The following is an 18,058-nucleotide window of genomic DNA, read 5'->3' on the forward strand; positions in this document are numbered from 1 at the left end:
AGTCCTGGTTTAGTCCTGGTTTAGTCCTGGTTTAGTCCTGGTTTAGACCTGGTTTAGTCCTGGTTTAGTCCTGGTTTAGTCCTGGTTTAGTCCTGGTTTAGTCCTGGTTTAGTCCTGGTTTAGACCTGGTTTAGTCCTGGTTTAGTCCTGGTTTAGTCCTGGTTTAGACCTGGTTTAGTCCTGGTTTAGTCCTGGTTTAGTCCTGGTTTAGTCCTGGTTTAGACCTGGTTTAGTCCTGGTTTAGTCCTGGTTTAGTCCTGGTTTAGACCTGGTTTAGTCCTGGTTTAGACCTGGTTTAGTCCTGGTTTAGTCCTGGTTTAGACCTGGTTTAGTCCTGGTTTAGACCTGGTTTAGTCCTGGTTTAGTCCTGGTTTAGTCCTGGTTTAGTCCTGGTTTAGTCCTGGTTTAGACCTGGTTTAGTCCTGGTTTAGACCTGGTTTAGTCCTGGTTTAGTCCTGGTTTAGTCCTGGTTTAGTCCTGGTTTAGACCTGGTTTAGTCCTGGTTTAGACCTGGTTTAGTCCTGGTTTAGACCTGGTTTAGTCCTGGTTTAGTCCTGGTTTAGTCCTGGTTTAGACCTGGTTTAGTCCTGGTTTAGTCCTGGTATAGTCCTGGTTTAGTCCTGGTTTAGACCTGGTTTAGTCCTGGTTTAGTCCTGGTTTAGACCTGGTTTAGTCCTGGTTTAGTCCTGGTTTAGACCTGGTTTAGTCCTGGTTTAGTCCTGGTTTAGACCTGGTTTAGTCCTGGTTTAGTCCTGGTTTAGACCTGGTTTAGTCCTGGTTTAGTCCTGGTTTAGTCCTGGTTTAGTCCTGGTATAGTCCTGGTTTAGTCCTGGTTTAGACCTGGTTTAGACCTGGTTTAGTCCTGGTTTAGACCTGGTTTAGTCCTGGTTTAGTCCTGGTTTAGACCTGGTTTAGTCCTGGTTTAGTCCTGGTTTAGACCTGGTTTAGTCCTGGTTTAGTCCTGGTTTAGACCTGGTTTAGTCCTGGTTTAGTCCTGGTTTAGTCCTGGTTTAGTCCTGGACTTGACTTGAACATTTGAATATATAAATTACATGATATTGCAAAAATAGTTTAATATAACATTTATCATAACCCTATAGGTTTAGATTTAGTCTTGGACTAATCCTCGCTCTGACCTGAGTCCTGGTCCTGGTCCTGGTCCTGGTCCTGGTCCTGGTCCTGGTCCTGGTCTGGTCCTGGTCCTGGTCCTGGTCCTGGTCCTGGTCCTGGTCCTGGTCCTGGTCCTGGTCCTGGTCCTGGTCCTGGTCCTGGTCTGGTCCTGGTCCTGGTCCTGGTCCTGGTCCTGGTCCTGGTCCTGGTCCTGGTCCTGGTCCTGGTCCTGGTCCTGGTCCTGGTCCTGGTCCTGGTCCTGGTCCTGGTCCTGGTTTAGTCCTGGTCCTGGTCCTGGTCCTGGTCCTGGTTTAGTCCTGGTTTAGTCCTGGTCCTGGTCCTGGTTTAGTCCCAGATTTAAACATGATCTTTGCTTTAGCTTTGCTGAAATAATAGTTTAAATTCATAGTTAGAGTTTATTTAAAATACTGATAATGAATCTAGTTAATATGAAACTGGAGCGGACCTTTTCTAGCTCATGTTTCTTTGCTTCTGGTGTTTGAGAAAAGCACAACAGACGACGTCATTAATAATATAATTATTATAGTGTTACAATGATGATAACAATTATTATAGTTGAGATGTTCTGCTCGTGTGGTTCTGAGATGTTCTGCTCGTGTGGTTCTGAGATGTTCTGCTCGTGTGGTTCTGAGATGTTCTGCTCGTGTGGTTCTGAGATGTTCTGCTCGTGTGGTTCTGAGATGTTCTGCTCGTGTGGTTCTGAGATGTTCTGCTCGCTCCGGCTGCACGTCTGTAAAACGCTCGGTCACAGGGAAAGTCCAGGACACAGTTTCAAAAGCCCTGACCCTCATTTAATATGAAATAAAGATTAAGATAGAAAATATTTACAAATAAAGCGCTTTATTTATTAAAATCACAAATTATTTATTCTTGTTTGGCCTTTTTGGTTCAACAATACTGCAGTGTGTCAGATGCCCTCCCCGTGTATGTCAGATGTTCGAAACACGATCGTTTGACTCTCTGTGACCCCTGTGACCCCTGTGACCCCTGTGACCCCTGTGACCCCTGTGACCCCTGTGACCCCTGTGACCCCTGTGACCCCTGTGACCGAGCCTCTTCTGGTGAACATAGACTTGGATTACTCGTGTCGTGTCAGCGCAGTCTCAGTCTCACCTTTTCTTCTGCACTTTCTGACTCCTCCCCCTAACTCCTCCCATCCAACTCCTAACTCTTTTTGACTCCTCCCACCTAACTCCTTAACTCTTGAGTTGCTTCCTTCTTTCCTTCCTCACCTCCTTCCTTCCTTCCTCACCTCCTTCCTTCTTTCCTTCCTCGCCTCCTTTCTTTCCTCACCTCCTTCCTTGTCTCCTATAGCCTAATATAAAGAATGTAATAATCATAGAACGCCTTTCATCTTAATCTAATATTAAAAACATGAATGAGACTAAATCCGTGTTTGTCATTATTTGTTTCACATGTTGTAGAATGACAGTTTGTCTTTATTTGGAACATATAGACATGAGCATATGACATATGTTCAGTGCAGAGCATAAGTTTGGACACTCCGCAGAGTGAAGTGGAACTCCTTCAAGAACATTCCAGGTGACGACCTCTGGAAGCTCAAGAGTGAAGCAGGATCAAAGCTAAAGGTGGAGATACTTTGAAGAACCTAGAATATAAGACATGTTTTCAGTTGTTTCACACTTTTTTTAAAGTTTATAATTCCACATGTTTTAATTCATAGTTTTGTCGCTTCAGTGTGAATCTACAATTATGATAGTAAGTGTGTCCAAACTTTTGCTCTGCACTGTATATATAAACTCTCACCCCACACTCCGCGGGTGGTCCCTTTTTTTCAAGCTCGGGTCCTCTCCCAGAGGCCCCTGGGAGCTTGAGGGCTCTGCGCAGTATCTTTGCTGTTCCTAGCACTGCACTTTTCTGGACCAAGATCTCCAACATCTTTGCTGGGATCTGCCCAAGCCATTCCTCCAGTTTGGGGGTCATTCCTCCAGTTTGGGGGTCATTCCTCCAGTTTGGGGGTCATTCCTCCAGTTTGGGGGTCATTCCTCCAGTTTGGGGGTCATTCCTCCAGTTTGGGGGTCATTCCTCCAGTTTGGGGGTCACTGCCCCAAGTGTTCCGGTCACTACAGCTCCACTGACACCTTCACACTCCAGGCCTTCTCCAGCTCCTCTCTGAGGCCTTGGGATTTCTCTAGTTTCTCGTGTTCTTTGTTGGCTGATATAACAAAATCCTACCAATGGTTAGAAAGAGTTGGTCTGAGGGACAGAGGCCCTGATCTACCACCAGACAAGACCCAAGGTGTAGCTGTGCAAAGATGGTGAAGAGTTATTCACATAAAGATGGCGACGGTTACGACGAAACACTGCTCCTTGTGGTGGTTGGACAAGGTAAGACCTTGGAGTAGTGGTCTCCCCTGAAACAACTGCGGGGTCACCCAAGTCTTTTCCTGATCCAGCTTAGCAACTACAGCATCTCCTGGACGCAGTGGAGGAAGTGGTCTGGCCCCATGGCGACGGTTGAAGTAGAAAGCTTGTTTGGCCTTTTCTGTGGCATCTTTCTGCTTAACAGTCTTTTTGTTGGGCCACTTTGGTTGAAGATTCTTCTCCAGTGTGGGGAGAGTTGTTCTGATTTTCCTTCCCATGAGGAGCTCAGCTGGACTGACTCCGGTGGTGGCACAAGGTGTTGACCTGTAGCACATGAGAGCAATGAGCGGATCCTCCTGCCTGAGGATTTTCTTTGCGGTTTGCACTGCTCTTTCTGCGCGGCCGTTCGCCTGAGGCTGGTGAGGACTGGACGTGATATGTTTAAAGTCCATTTCACGCGATAACTCTCTGAATTCCGCGCTGGAAAACTGAGGTCCATTGTCCCGCACACCTCATCAGGATCCCAAATTGGGCAAAAGTGCATTTCAGTCTTTGTATTACCTGAAAGCTTGTGGTAGAAGGCAGTTGTAGAATTTCCAAAAAACGTGAATAGTCAGAAACTACAAGGTAGTTACTTTTGTTGTATTCACACAGATCAAGTCCTATTCTTTTCCAAGGTCGATCGGGCAACGGTGTTGAGATGAGTGGCTCCTTCTGCTGGGTGTGCCTCTGCTCCTGGCAGGTGCCTCTGCTCCTGCCAGGTGCCTCTGCTCCTGCCAGGTGCCTCTGCTCCTGCCAGGTACCTCTGCTCCTGGCAGGTACCTCTGCTCCTGGCAGGTGCCTCTGCTCTTGGCAGGTGCGGCACAGAGGCACGATGTCTTTGAGCTCAGTAGAGTCCTGGCCCTGTCTCTGCACCTTGTGTCCTTGGTGTCCTCTGTGCATCCACGTATCACCGGGCTCATTATTCTCTGACAGTTTGTATTTCATGTAAACTCGGCCATTTAGTGGCACTTTGTCTTTGTATTCAGGCCATCCACTCCTGATGAACTTGACAATGGTTTGCCGATCATTGTTATTTGCTGTGGTTGTCTCTTGTCTGGTCTAAGCCACACAAGTACTTGTCAAACTTTTCACAAGCCCAAACACTCTTTCTTCACTGAGCATAACGAGTTTCAGCTTCAGTGAGACGTCTGGAGCAAAAGGCTAGTTTCCACATTTCCCCAGAGAGTTGAAGTAGCACCGCCCCCAACCCGCATCAGCGGACACAGAAGTTGGCTTAGCAATGTCATAAAAGGCGAGGACTGGCGCTGTGAGGGACCCCAGGTCCAGGGGTTCTTAGTCTTTAATACAACATACAGTGGTTTACCAGTGGCAAGTGCCGAGATGGTCTCAGGGGCCCCTTTGCACAGCCTACACCTTGGGTCTTGTCTGGTGTGGTAGATCTGGGCCTCTATTGATCTGGTGTTCAGGTCCTCTGTCCTTCTGACCGACCCGCTGTTATGTTCTGGTGGTACATCCCATGTAGGGGCGTGTCCTCCCATGTAGGGGCGTGTCCTCCCATGTAGGGGCGTGTCCTCCCATGTAGGGGCGTGTCCTCCCATGTAGGGGCGTGTCCTTCCATGTAGGGGCGTGTCCTCCCATGATGGTCCCTCCAGCACCTCATCATCCTCTGTTCATCATTGCCTGAGACATTCACTGAGCACGTCCTCTGTAGGAGCCTTGTCCTTGATGTACTTACTCATTAACATATCTGCACTGAGCTCATTAACATATCTGCACTGTGCTCATTAACATATCTGCACTGTGCTCATTAACATATCTGCACTGTGCTCATTAACATATCTGCACTGTGCTCATTAACATATCTGCACTGTGCTCATTAACATATCTGCACTGTGCTCATTAACATATCTGCACTGAGCTCATTAACATATCTGCACTGTGCTCATTAACATATCTGCACTGAGCTCATTAACATATCTGCACTGAGCTCATTAACATATCTGCACTGTGCTCATTAACATATCTGCACTGTGCTCATTAACATATCTGCACTGTGCTCATTAACATATCTGCACTGTGCTCATTAACATATCTGCACTGAGCTCATTAACATATCTGCACTGTGCTCATTAACATATCTGCACTGTGCTCATTAACATATCTGCACTGTGCTCATTAACATATCTGCACTGAGCTCATTAACATATCTGCACTGTGCTCATTAACATATCTGCACTGAGCTCATTAACATATCTGCACTGAGCTCATTAACATATCTGCACTGTGCTCATTAACATATCTGCACTGTGCTCATTAACATATCTGCACTGTGCTCATTAACATATCTGCACTGTGCTCATTAACATATCTGCACTGTGCTCATTAACATATCTGCACTGAGCTCATTAACATATCTGCACTGAGCTCATTAACATATCTGCACTGTGCTCATTAACATATCTGCACTGTGCTCATTAACATATCTGCACTGTGCTCATTAACATATCTGCACTGTGCTCATTAACATATCTGCACTGTGCTCATTAACATAACATTATTATAAATGTAAACGAGGCTTTGATTGTAAAATGACTTTGTGAGAGTCACGTCCTGCACATGCGCAGTTTGTGCCTGAAAGAGAGCGTGTGAAGCTGCTCCTGCAGCTTGGATCTCCTTTAATAAAAACAAAGAAAGAAAGAGAAGAAAGAGAGGGGGGGTAGTGAGGGGGGGGTAGTGAGGGGGGGGCAGTGAGGGGGGGGTAGTGAGGGGGGGCAGTGAGGGGGGGGTAGTGAGGGGGGGCAGTGAGGGGGGGTAGTGAGGGGGGGGTAGTGAGGGGGGGGTAGTGAGGGGGGCAGTGAGGGGGGGTAGTGAGGGGGGGTAGTGAGGGGGGGGTAGTGAGGGGGGGGTAGTGAGGGGGGCAGTGAGGGGGGGGTAGTGAGGGGGGCAGTGAGGGGGGTAGTGAGGGGGGGTAGTGAGGGGGGCAGTGAGGGGGGGTAGTGAGGGGGGCAGTGAGGGGGGGTAGTGAGGGGGGGTAGTGAGGGGGGGCAGTGAGGGGGGGTAGTGAGGGGGGGTAGTGAGGGGGGGTAGTGAGGGGGGGGTAGTGAGGGGGGCAGTGAGGGGGGGTAGTGAGGGGGGGGTAGTGAGGGGGGGGTAGTGAGGGGGGCAGTGAGGGGGGGTAGTGAGGGGGGGTAGTGAGGGGGGGGTAGTGAGGGGGGGGTAGTGAGGGGGGCAGTGAGGGGGGGGTAGTGAGGGGGGCAGTGAGGGGGGTAGTGAGGGGGGGTAGTGAGGGGGGCAGTGAGGGGGGGTAGTGAGGGGGGGTAGTGAGGGGGGGCAGTGAGGGGGGGTAGTGAGGGGGGGTAGTGAGGGGGGCAGTGAGGGGGGTAGTGAGGGGGGCAGTGAGGGGGGGTAGTGAGGGGGGGTAGTGAGGGGGGGGCAGTGAGGGGGGGTAGTGAGGGGGGGGTAGTGAGGGGGGCAGTGAGGGGGGGTAGTGAGGGGGGGGGTAGTGAGGGGGGCAGTGAGGGGGGGGCAGTGAGGGGGGGTAGTGAGGGGGGGCAGTGAGGGGGGGGTAGTGAGGGGGGCAGTGAGGGGGGGTAGTGAGGGGGGGTAGTGAGGGGGGGCAGTGAGGGGGGCAGTGAGGGGGGTAGTGAGGGGGGGTAGTGAGGGGGGGGTAGTGAGGGGGGCAGTGAGGGGGGCAGTGAGGGGGGGGTAGTGAGGGGGGCAGTGAGGGGGGGTAGTGAGGGGGGGGTAGTGAGGGGGGCAGTGAGGGGGGGTAGTGAGGGGGGCAGTGAGGGGGGGTAGTGAGGGGGGGGTAGTGAGGGGGGGTAGTGAGGGGGGGGTAGTGAGGGGGGCAGTGAGGGGGGGTAGTGAGGGGGGGGTAGTGAGGGGGGGTAGTGAGGGGGGGCAGTGAGGGGGGGGTAGTGAGGGGGGGGTAGTGAGGGGGGCAGTGAGGGGGGGTAGTGAGGGGGGGTAGTGAGGGGGGGGTAGTGAGGGGGGCAGTGAGGGGGGGGTAGTGAGGGGGGCAGTGAGGGGGGGGTAGTGAGGGGGGGTAGTGAGGGGGGGGTAGTGAGGGGGGCAGTGAGGGGGGGTAGTGAGGGGGGGGGTAGTGAGGGGGGGTAGTGAGGGGGGGGTAGTGAGGGGGGGGTAGTGAGGGGGGCAGTGAGGGGGGGTAGTGAGGGGGGGTAGTGAGGGGGGCAGTGAGGGGGGGGTAGTGAGGGGGGCAGTGAGGGGGGGTAGTGAGGGGGGGGTAGTGAGGGGGGCAGTGAGGGGGGGGTAGTGAGGGGGGGTAGTGAGGGGGGCAGTGAGGGGGGGTAGTGAGGGGGGCAGTGAGGGGGGGCAGTGAGGGGGACCTTTAACTGGACCTTGTGCTGGGGCTCAACCCGCTCCACCAATCAGCAGCGTCCGAGCCGCCCACTAGAACCCGTTTGGCCAATCAGAGCGGCGGGTGTGAGTTTTGCCGGGAGTTCTGTGTCTGAGGAGGAGCGCGTCATGGCGGCGCGAGAACCGGGAACTACCGGCTCCGAACCAGAGATCCAGGGGAAGAACGCGTCCGTGTGAAGGGCTTTTACCGCATTTACCGAACGGCTTTTTACGCGGGGATTTTACTTCAAATAATTGTTTTATTGTTCAGCCGTGGAGCTCACAGCGGCAGGACGCGCTGCAGAGCCCGAGCCAGAGCTGCTGTTTCCCGGGCAGAGATCAGAGCGAGCCTCGGTGTCTCCCGGTCAGAACACTCCATTACCAAGGTTTAGACAAGGTTTAGACAAGGTTTAGACAAGGTTTAGACAAGGTTTAGACAAGGTTTTATTTGATTTTTAACCTGTTCGCAGTGATATTTTACGGTGCGTCGTCACTTGCAGCTAACGTGCTAACACCGGGAGCGCTGACGCAGATGCAGCCGCCTGTGAGTGCTTGTTCTCGGCTGTGATTTTTTTGGAGCTCTGGATCTAAATGGAACCGGAGCAGTTGCTCCTCTGACGCCCGAACACAAGAACTAAAGCGCCGCGGTGCCACTGAGCCGCTGTAGCTGAGGCTCCAGAGCTAACGTGCTAACAGCGGCACGGCTAACGCTGCTGTAGCCGCCGCAGACGCCCTTTCTTCGGCCGTGTTTGTCTCCGCGCCCGGTGTCGTGGAGAAGTGAGTGACTGATGGTGTCAGGGAGATGAGATGAGAGTCAGCAAGACCATAAAATGTGCCAAAATAACATATATACCAGATGTTTCTGTCTATTTTTGAGCTAATTTTTAATGTTTTTTATTTTTATTAAAATCTTTTTCCTTCAGTTTTTTAAACGGAGTAAATAAACAGAACAGGACCAGAACAAAAGGAACAAAGCAGAAGAGTAAAAAACATCAAAGGCAAATCCAGGCACATTATATTTAAGCAGCTGGTCCACAGTGTGATCTGATCTGTCACTCACACGTCCATGGGAGGAGTTTGAGGAGTTCAAAGGTCGATTATGTCAAAGGTTCCAGAGTCATCTCCCACCTCTGCGTGTTCCTCTTCTCAGCCCACTTCACCCCACCCTGACCTCCAGAGCCTTATGGCCTCTGGACCCAGTGGAGTACCCAGTGGAGTACCTGGACCTGGAGGAGTACCTGGACCTGGAGGAGTACCTGGACCTGGAGGAGTACCTGGAGGTCTGAGCGGTCTGGAGTCCAGCCTGCCACACTCAGACCCGCCCTGCCTGATCGTGGAGGACTCTCAGCCTGACAGCACCGGGATCGAGGACGACCCAGAGAGCAGCTACATAGCTCTACTGAGCAGGAGACTGAGCAACCTGCGAGCGCCCAGCCCCGTGCTGGTGAGTGTCCAGAGAGAGTGTCCAGAGAGAGTGTCCAGAGAGAGTGTCCAGAGAGAGTGTCCAGAGAGAGTGTCCAGAGAGAGTGTCCAGAGAGAGTGTCCAGAGAGAGTGTCCAGAGAGAGTGTCCAGAGTGTCTCCAGAGAGGGAGAGAGTGTCTCCAGAGAGGGAGAGAGTGTCTCCAGAGAGGGAGAGAGTGTCTCCAGAGAGGGAGAGAGTGTCTCCAGAGAGGGAGAGTGTGTCTCCAGAGAGTGAGAGTGTGTCTCCAGAGAGTGAGAGTGTGTCTCCAGAGAGTGAGAGTGTGTCTCCAGAGAGGGAGTCTGGTTTAGACCTGTAACATGTTTTATGTTGTGTCCAGGAGCTGATCTCGTTGCCCGTCTCCAGCAGCTGCACTTCTCAGAGCAGCAGCCAATCACAGCCTCTGATCCACGGTGAATATGCAAATGAGCTGTACTTAATCCCGATAATTTTTCTGCGTTCTGACATAACGTGTGTGTTCTGAGCAGAAATGAACCCCAGTTTTGAGGCGAGTGAAGTGTTGGACGTCTCGGAGACAAAGTGTGTAACATTATTGTCACTTAAACGCTGCAGAACCTTTTCTTACACTTTGTGCTTGGTCCAGGAGTCGCTCTGAAGAGATGGACGCTCAAGAAGAAGCGCAGGCTCACCACGGTAACCAAACCATCCCAATCACACTCTGTGGGCCGTTTATGCCCTGAGCTAATGCTAACGTCGATGCTAACGTCGATGCTAACGTCGATGCTAACGTCGATGCTAACGTCGATGCTAACGTCGATGCTAACGTCGATGCTAACGTCGATGCTAACGCCGATGCTAATGTTAACGGGAGCGTTGTCGATTGCATTTCCTGATGGCTCAGAGCGTGGAACAAGCGTGTAATCAAATATGAAGTGGAGTGAAGCAGAGAGAGCGGTGCATTCTGGGCTCTGGCGTCTGACCATCGCCACGGACGACCTCAGAATGAAACGACCTTCATGTCCATAAATGACACACGTTAGACTTTATAGAACGATGAGGACTGTCCAGTCAGGATGGACCTTAAACACAGAGAGGTGGGGCTGTCTGCACACCTGGCCCCGCCTCCTGGCCCCGCCCCCTGCCCGTGAAGCCTCTGTTCTGACCTGTGTTGTGTCCACAGAAGGAGCCTCTCAGTTCGGCTTCCTGGAGCTGAGCCAGAGCCAGGACTTTGGATCAGAACCAGTCCAGAACCAGAGCAGGACTAGAGCAGGACCAGACCCCGTCCAAACAGGTTTGTCATTCAGGATGATCAACTGATCAACTCTGAAAAATGGAAAGCAGGTTCATTAGATATTGTTTACCCTCTGGAACTGTTTTTGTATGTGACTGATAATTGGCCCAAACATTCTAATTTAGCCTCATATTTTAGACTTAAATGTAATAAAATTAATAAATCTGATTCACTTTGGTCAACTTTTCTGCATAATCTGTCTGTAGTTTTGGACTGTGTTCTGATCTGGTCCTGTGCTTTAGGTCAGTCCTGTGAGTCTCCTATAACCCAGTCCAGACCAAGTCCTCGGGTCTGTGTCCAGTCTCTCCTTCACTCTCAAGTCCAGGACCAGGACCAGGACCAGGACCAGGAGGAGATGATGTCATCTCAGGAGGACCTCTTTGATAAACCAGGTCCAAACATTCATTATAAAACCATCAGTTTGTCCAAAAAATCCGATATTAATCCAGAAATGTGCAACTGCCAACACCAAGGGGCAAGAGACATTTTTATACATTATCACAAACAAATATTTAGCATTTTAAAGATATTTTGAACAAATTGTAAGCAACTTACTGTATTCTGGGGTATTTTAGGTGTAATATGCTTTTTAACATAAACAATTAAAATCCAGTTTAAGTATTTATTTCCCAAGACTTTAATGTTTTTCTTTTTTTCTAAAGGAATCTAGTATAATCACTCACTCCCGGCGCTGGTGAGAGCCGGCTGCTCGGTGCAACGCTCTCTGTCATACTTTTTGTGCTCTATTGTATTTTTGTAAATATTGTTGTACTTTCACTTGTACGGGCGGGGCTCGCAGACATACACTGGACCCGCTTTGATTCAAGTTTATTCCGCTGGATTACTGCGTGTTTTCGTCGTTTGCAATGTGCGCTGGCCCCGGGCCCCCCCCGAGCTAGTTATCAGAAATGTCGGATTGTATCATTGTTTTGGACAACTTTCATCTGCTACGGGCGACAGAACGAGCGAGTGCGAGAAGAAGAGGGAGGCGGCCTGGCTGTGTTTGTAAATGAGAGCTACTGCAAACCTGATCATTGCACAGTGAAGAAGCAGCTGTGCAACAAAGACATTGAACTGCTGGTTTTTGGCTTGAGGTCATATTATCTGCCCTGGAGTTCTCACATGTGATGGTGATAGCAGTGTATGTGGCTCCCTCTGCTAATGCTGACAATGCTTGTGAAGCACTGCTCTCCTGCACCGGTGGCTCTACCTCCTGAGGAGACTAGGGTCTTTTCGAGTGACAGGGCCACTCCTGACAGGGCCACTCCTGAAGACCTTCTCCTCCTCTGTGGTGCATCAGCTCCTGTAGGTGTGGTCATCACAGAGGGAGAGGAAGAAGCTGGACAAAGCTCCGTCCTGGGCTGTCCTCTGGACTCGGTGCAGGAGGTGGGGGACAGAAGGGTCCTGGCTAAACTCACATCTATGCTGGACCATGAGTGTCGCCCCCTACAGGACACTCTGTCCCCCCTGCAGGACACTCTGTCCCCCCTGCAGGACACTCTGTCCCCCCTGCAGGACACTCTGTCCCCTGCAGGACACTCTGTCCCCTGCAGGACACTCTGTTCACTCTGGAGAGCAGCTTCAGTGACTGAAACGTCTCCTTCACACAGCGAGGATGGGTCTGTCCTTCTGCTGCTGTCAGACTCTACAACAAATACTGACATACCCATGTTCAATACTGACATACCCATGTTCAATACTGACATACCCATGTTCAATACTGACATACCCATGTTCAATACTGACATACCCATGTTCAATACTGACATACCCATGTTCAATACTGACATACCCATGTTCAATACTGACATACCCATGTTCAATACTGACATACCCATGTTCAATACTGACATACCCATGTTCAATACTGACATACCCATGTTCAATACTGACATACCCATGTTCAATACTGACATACCCATGTTCAATACTGACATACCCATGTTCAATACTGACATACCCATGTTCAATACTGACATCAAATCAAATCAAATCAATTTATTTTTGTAATGCCCAAAATCACAACAGTTGCCTCTGAGGGCCACAGGGAGAAATGAATCAACAATGTCTGTGGTGGCGAGGGACGATGTCCCAGGGTCCTCTGTCCTTAGACTCTCCTTCTCGGCCAGGAAAAACTACAAAAAAAACCTCTTTGGGAAAAAAGCGTAGAAACCTGGAGGAGTTCCAGTGAAGGAGAGATCCCACTCTCACAGACGGACACAAGGAGACTGGAGCTGGACCCACTCTTCAGGCAGATGAGGGACCGTCCACACAGGGCAGGGACCACTTCACCAGGAGAGGGGCATCTGGGTCCACAGGTCCTCAGGAGTGAGAGAAAGAAAAGAAGGCGGTGAACAGTTTGCAAGTGGAATCAAAAAATAAATATTGTTTGATAGCATAAGTAGTCAGAAGAAGAAGAGGATAGTGCTCAAGCTGTCATACTTCCCCCAGCACAGTTACTCCTAGGGCAGCGTAGCTGAAGCTGTGGGTTTATCTTTCTGTTCCTAACTACTCTGACCATAAGTGATTTCGAAGAGGAACGTTTTAAGCCTGGACTTAAATGAAGAGACTGTGTCAGCATATTTAACATGGGTCGGGAGCTGATTCCATAACACAGGAGCTTGGTAGCTAAACGCTCTACCTCCTACAGTACTTTTAGAGACTCTTGGCACCACCAGAAGGCTCTACCTCCTACAGTACTTTTAGAGACTCTTGGCACCACCAGAAGGCCGGCATTCTGAGAGCGAAGAGCTCTGTTTGGATGATATGGTTCTATAGCATCTTTGAGGTCGGATGGGGCCATGTCATTTATGGCTTTGTAGGTCAAGAGTAGAATTTTGAATTTGATTCTGGACTCGACGGGGAGCCAGTGAAGAGACTCCAGCACTGGCGTAATGTGCTCTCTTCTTTTTGTTCCTGTTAGTAATCTTGCTGCTGCATTTTGAACCAGTTGAAAGCTTTTTATGGAGCTTTTAGGACACGCTGCAAGCAGGGAGTTACAGTAGTCTAATCTAGTCGTTACAAATGCATGGATAAGTTTTTCGGCATCACTTTTAGGCAGGATTCTTCTGATTTTGGCTCTTGTTGCGCAAATGGAAATAGGCTGTTTTACAAGCTTGATTTATATGAGCTTTAAATGAGAGCTCCTGGTCAAATAAGACTCTGAGGTTTCTTACAGTAGAACTGGAGGCTACACTGACATTGTCCAGTGTGACTATCTGCTCAGATAGAGCGTCTCGTAGATGCTTAGGACCAGCACAATGACCTCGGTTTTTTCAGGGTTAAGAAGCAGGTAGTTTAGTGTCATCCAGGTTTTTATCTCCTTCACACAAGTACTAAGTCTGTCTACTTGATCGCTCTGATCAGGTTTCATTGATAAATACAGCTGAGTGTCATCTGCAGAGCAGTGGAAGTTAATGTCATGCTTTCTGATAATGTTGCCTAATGGTAGCATATAAAGAGTAAACAGAATTGGACCGAGTACCGAACCCTGTGGCACACCGTAAATTACTTTAGAGCTTGGTGAGGAGCTCTGGTTTACATTAACAAATTGGAACCTATCAGATAGATAGGATTTAAACCAGCTGAGGGCTGTTCCTCCAACACCTACATCACATTCTAACCTCTGCAGTAGAATGTTGTGGTCGATGGTGTCAAACGCTGCGCTGAGGTCCAACAGAACCAGGATTGAGACCAGTCCATCGTCAGCGGCTAATAACAAATCATTTGTGACTTTAACTAGTGCAGTTTCAGTGCTGTGGTGGGCTCTGAACCCTGACTGGAAAACTTCAAATAAGTTATTGTCCTGCAGGTGGCGACAAAGCTGTTTTACTACAACTTTTTCAAGGATTTTAGAGACGAAGGGAAGATTTGAAATAGGTCGGGATCTAGATGAGGCTTTTTCAGAAGAGGTTTAATGACTGCATCTGCATACCCATGTGCAATACTGACATACCCATGTGCAATACTGACATACCCATGTGCAATACTGTCATACCCATGTTTTTTATTAGAGCTTTTCTATCAGGAGTGTTTTTTAAAGTTTTCTTTAAGTTATCTGTTTTTGTTGTTGTTTACTTCTGTACCTACTTTGTGTTGCAACACTGGAATTTCCCCACTGTGGGACAAATAAAGGCTTATCTTAATCTAGTGTTGCGCGTCTCGTCTGGCTTTGCGTGTTTCACCTGGCGTCGCGTGTTTGTCGTGTTTAAATAAAGTTCTGTTCTGTTCAGGTGCGGCGCAGCTTGGCTCCACCCCCTCACACTCTCTGGCTCTGCTGCATCTGTCAGGAAGTGTGCAGAGGACGCTCGTGCAGAACAGCCTGTCCCAGTGAGTCTGTGTGTCAGTGTGTGTGTGTAACACTGTGTGTGTGTGTGTGTGTGTGTGTGTAACACTGTGTGTGTGTGTGTGTGTGTGTAACACTGTGTGTGTGTGTGTGTAACACTGTGTGTGTGTGTGTGTGTGTAACACTGTGTGTGTGTGTGTGTGTGTGTGTAACACTGTGTGTGTGTGTGTGTGTGTGTAACACTGTGTGTGTGTGTGTAACACTGTGTGTGTGTGTGTGTAACACTGTGTGTGTGTGTGTGTAACACTGTGTGTGTGTGTGTGTAACACTGTGTGTGTGTGTGTGTGTGTGTAACACTGTGTGTGTGTGTGTGTGTGTGTAACACTGTGTGTGTGTGTGTGTGTGTGTAACACTGTGTGTGTGTGTGTGTGTGTGTAACACTGTGTGTGTGTGTGTGTGTGTAACACTGTGTGTGTGTGTGTGTGTAACACTGTGTGTGTGTGTGTGTAACACTGTGTGTGTGTGTGTGTAACACTGTGTGTGTGTGTGTGTAACACTGTGTGTGTGTGTGTGTGTGTGTAACACTGTGTGTGTGTGTGTGTGTGTGTAACACTGTGTGTGTGTGTGTGTGTGTGTGTGTGTGTGTGTGTGTGTGTGTGTGTGTGTGTGTGTGTAACACTGTGTGTGTGTGTGTGTGTGTAACACTGTGTGTGTGTGTGTGTGTGTGTAACACTGTGTGTGTGTGTGTGTGTGTAACACTGTGTGTGTGTGTGTGTGTGTGTAACACTGTGTGTGTGTGTGTGTGTGTGTAACACTGTGTGTGTGTGTGTGTAACACTGTGTGTGTGTGTGTGTGTGTAACACTGTGTGTGTGTGTGTGTGTGTAACACTGTGTGTGTGTGTAACACTGTGTGTGTGTGTAACACTGTGTGTGTGTGTAACACTGTGTGTGTGTGTAACACTGTGTGTGTGTGTAACACTGTGTGTGTGTGTGTGTGTGTAACACTGTGTGTGTGTGTGTGTGTGTGTAACACTGTGTGTGTGTGTGTGTGTGTAACACTGTGTGTGTGTGTGTGTGTGTAACACTGTGTGTGTGTGTGTGTGTGTGTAACACTGTGTGTGTGTGTGTGTGTGTGTAACACTGTGTGTGTGTGTGTGTGTGTGTAACACTGTGTGTGTGTGTGTGTGTGTGTAACACTGTGTGTGTGTGTGTGTGTGTAACACTGTGTGTGTGTGTGTGTGTGTAACACTGTGTGTGTGTGTGTGTGTGTAACACTGTGTGTGTGTGTGTGTGTGTAACACTGTGTGTGTGTGTGTGTGTGTAACACTGTGTGTGTGTGTGTGTGTGTAACACTGTGTGTGTGTGTGTGTGTGTAACACTGTGTGTGTGTGTGTGTGTGTAACACTGTGTGTGTGTGTGTGTGTAACACTGTGTGTGTGTGTGTGTGTAACACTGTGTGTGTGTGTGTGTGTAACACTGTGTGTGTGTGTGTGTAACACTGTGTGTGTGTGTGTGTGTGTAACACTGTGTGTAACACTGTGTGTGTGTGTGTGTGTGTAACACTGTGTGTGTGTGTGTGTGTAACACTGTGTGTGTGTGTGTGTGTAACACTGTGTGTGTGTGTGTGTAACACTGTGTGTGTGTGTGTGTGTAACACTGTGTGTGTGTGTGTGTGTAACACTGTGTGTGTGTGTGTGTGTAACACTGTGTGTGTGTGTGTGTAACACTGTGTGTGTGTGTGTGTAACACTGTGTGTGTGTGTGTGTGTGTAACACTGTGTGTAACAGTGTGTAACACTGTGTGTGTAACAGTGTGTGTGTAACAGTGTGTAACACTGTGTGTGTAACAGTGTGTGTGTGTGTGTGTAACACTGTGTGTGTGTGTGTGTAACAGTGTGTGTGTGTGTGTGTGTGTGTAACACTGTGTGTGTGTGTGTGTGTGTGTGTGTGTAACACTGTGTGTGTGTGTGTGTGTGTGTGTGTGTAACACTGTGTGTGTAACAGTGTGTGTGTGTGTGTGTGTGTAACACTGTGTGTGTGTGTGTGTGTGTAACACTGTGTGTGTGTAACACTGTGTGTGTGTAACAGTGTGTAACACTGTGTGTGTAACAGTGTGTGTGTAACAGTGTGTAACACTGTGTGTGTAACAGTGTGTGTGTAACAGTGTGTAACACTGTGTGTGTAACAGTGTGTGTGTGTGTGTGTAACACTGTGTGTGTGTGTGTGTAACAGTGTGTGTGTGTGTGTGTGTGTGTAACACTGTGTGTGTGTGTGTGTGTGTGTGTGTAACACTGTGTGTGTGTGTAACACTGTGTGTGTAACAGTGTGTGTGTGTGTGTGTGTGTGTGTGTGTAACACTGTGTGTGTAACAGTGTGTGTGTGTGTGTGTGTGTAACACTGTGTGTGTGTGTGTGTGTGTAACACTGTGTGTGTGTAACACTGTGTGTGTAACAGTGTGTGTGTGTAACACTGTGTGTGTGTGTGTAACACTGTGTGTGTAACACTGTGTGTGTGTGTGTAACACTGTGTGTGTGTGTGTAACACTGTGTGTGTGTGTGTAACACTGTGTGTGTGTGTGTAACACTGTGTGTGTGTGTAACACTGTGTGTGTGTGTGTGTGTGTGTGAGACACTGTGTGTGTGTGTGTGTGTGAGACACTGTGTGTGTGTGTGTGTGTGACACTGTGTGTGTGTGTGTAACACTGTGTGTGTGTGTGTAACACTGTGTGTGTGTGTAACACTGTGTGTGTGTGTGTGTGTGTGTAACACTGTGTGTGTGTGTGTAACACTGTGTGTGTGTGTGTAACACTGTGTGTGTGTGTGTGTGTGTGTGTAACACTGTGTGTGTGTGTGTGTGTGTGTGTGTGACACTGTGTGTGTGTGTGTGTGTGTGACACTGTGTGTGTGTGTGTGTGTGACACTGTGTGTGTGTGTGACACTGTGTGTGTGTGTGTGTGACACTGTGTGTGTGTGTGTGTGTGACACTGTGTGTGTGTGTGTGTGTGACACTGTGTGTGTGTGTGTGTGTGACACTGTGTGTGTGTGTGTGTGTGTGTGACACTGTGTGTGTGACACTGTGTGTGTGACACTGTGTGTGTGTGTGTGTGTGACACTGTGTGTGTGTGTGTGTGTGACACTGTGTGTGTGTGTGTGTGTGTGACACTGTGTGTGTGTGTGTGTGTGTGACACTGTGTGTGTGTGTGTGTGTGTGACACTGTGTGTGTGTGTGTGTGTAACACTGTGTGTGTG

At 49.2% G+C, this 18,058-nt stretch overlaps 1 protein-coding gene and 1 long non-coding RNA gene across 2 annotated transcripts in view; both read left to right on the forward strand.

Annotated features, from left to right (window-relative positions):
• The first annotated feature begins 788 nt into the window (after positions 1-788).
• On the forward strand, positions 789-2,520 carry LOC140381691 (uncharacterized). The gene is made up of 2 exons (XR_011931257.1): positions 789-1,384; positions 1,460-2,520. It is a non-coding gene; the product is annotated as an uncharacterized lncRNA (long non-coding RNA).
• Positions 2,521-7,944: 5,424 nt separating this feature from the next.
• The window catches only part of tp53bp1 (tumor protein p53 binding protein, 1), a 65,113-nt gene continuing 54,999 nt past the window's right edge, over positions 7,945-18,058 (forward strand). The window contains exons 1-10 of the mRNA XM_072465595.1: positions 7,945-8,007; positions 8,087-8,179; positions 8,966-9,026; positions 9,066-9,259; positions 9,615-9,687; positions 9,763-9,814; positions 9,879-9,928; positions 10,416-10,526; positions 10,769-10,918; positions 14,759-14,855. Coding sequence (XP_072321696.1) covers positions 7,945-8,007; positions 8,087-8,179; positions 8,966-9,026; positions 9,066-9,259; positions 9,615-9,687; positions 9,763-9,814; positions 9,879-9,928; positions 10,416-10,526; positions 10,769-10,918; positions 14,759-14,855 — 944 coding nt within the window. The remainder of the gene's footprint in view (positions 8,008-8,086; positions 8,180-8,965; positions 9,027-9,065; positions 9,260-9,614; positions 9,688-9,762; positions 9,815-9,878; positions 9,929-10,415; positions 10,527-10,768; positions 10,919-14,758; positions 14,856-18,058) is intronic.

Source organism: Eucyclogobius newberryi, unplaced genomic scaffold (assembly GCF_026437365.1).
Source record: "Eucyclogobius newberryi isolate DKJ021-1_F unplaced genomic scaffold, fEucNew1.0.hap1 SCAF_5, whole genome shotgun sequence".
Classification (NCBI taxonomy): Eukaryota; Metazoa; Chordata; class Actinopteri; order Gobiiformes; family Gobiidae; genus Eucyclogobius; species Eucyclogobius newberryi.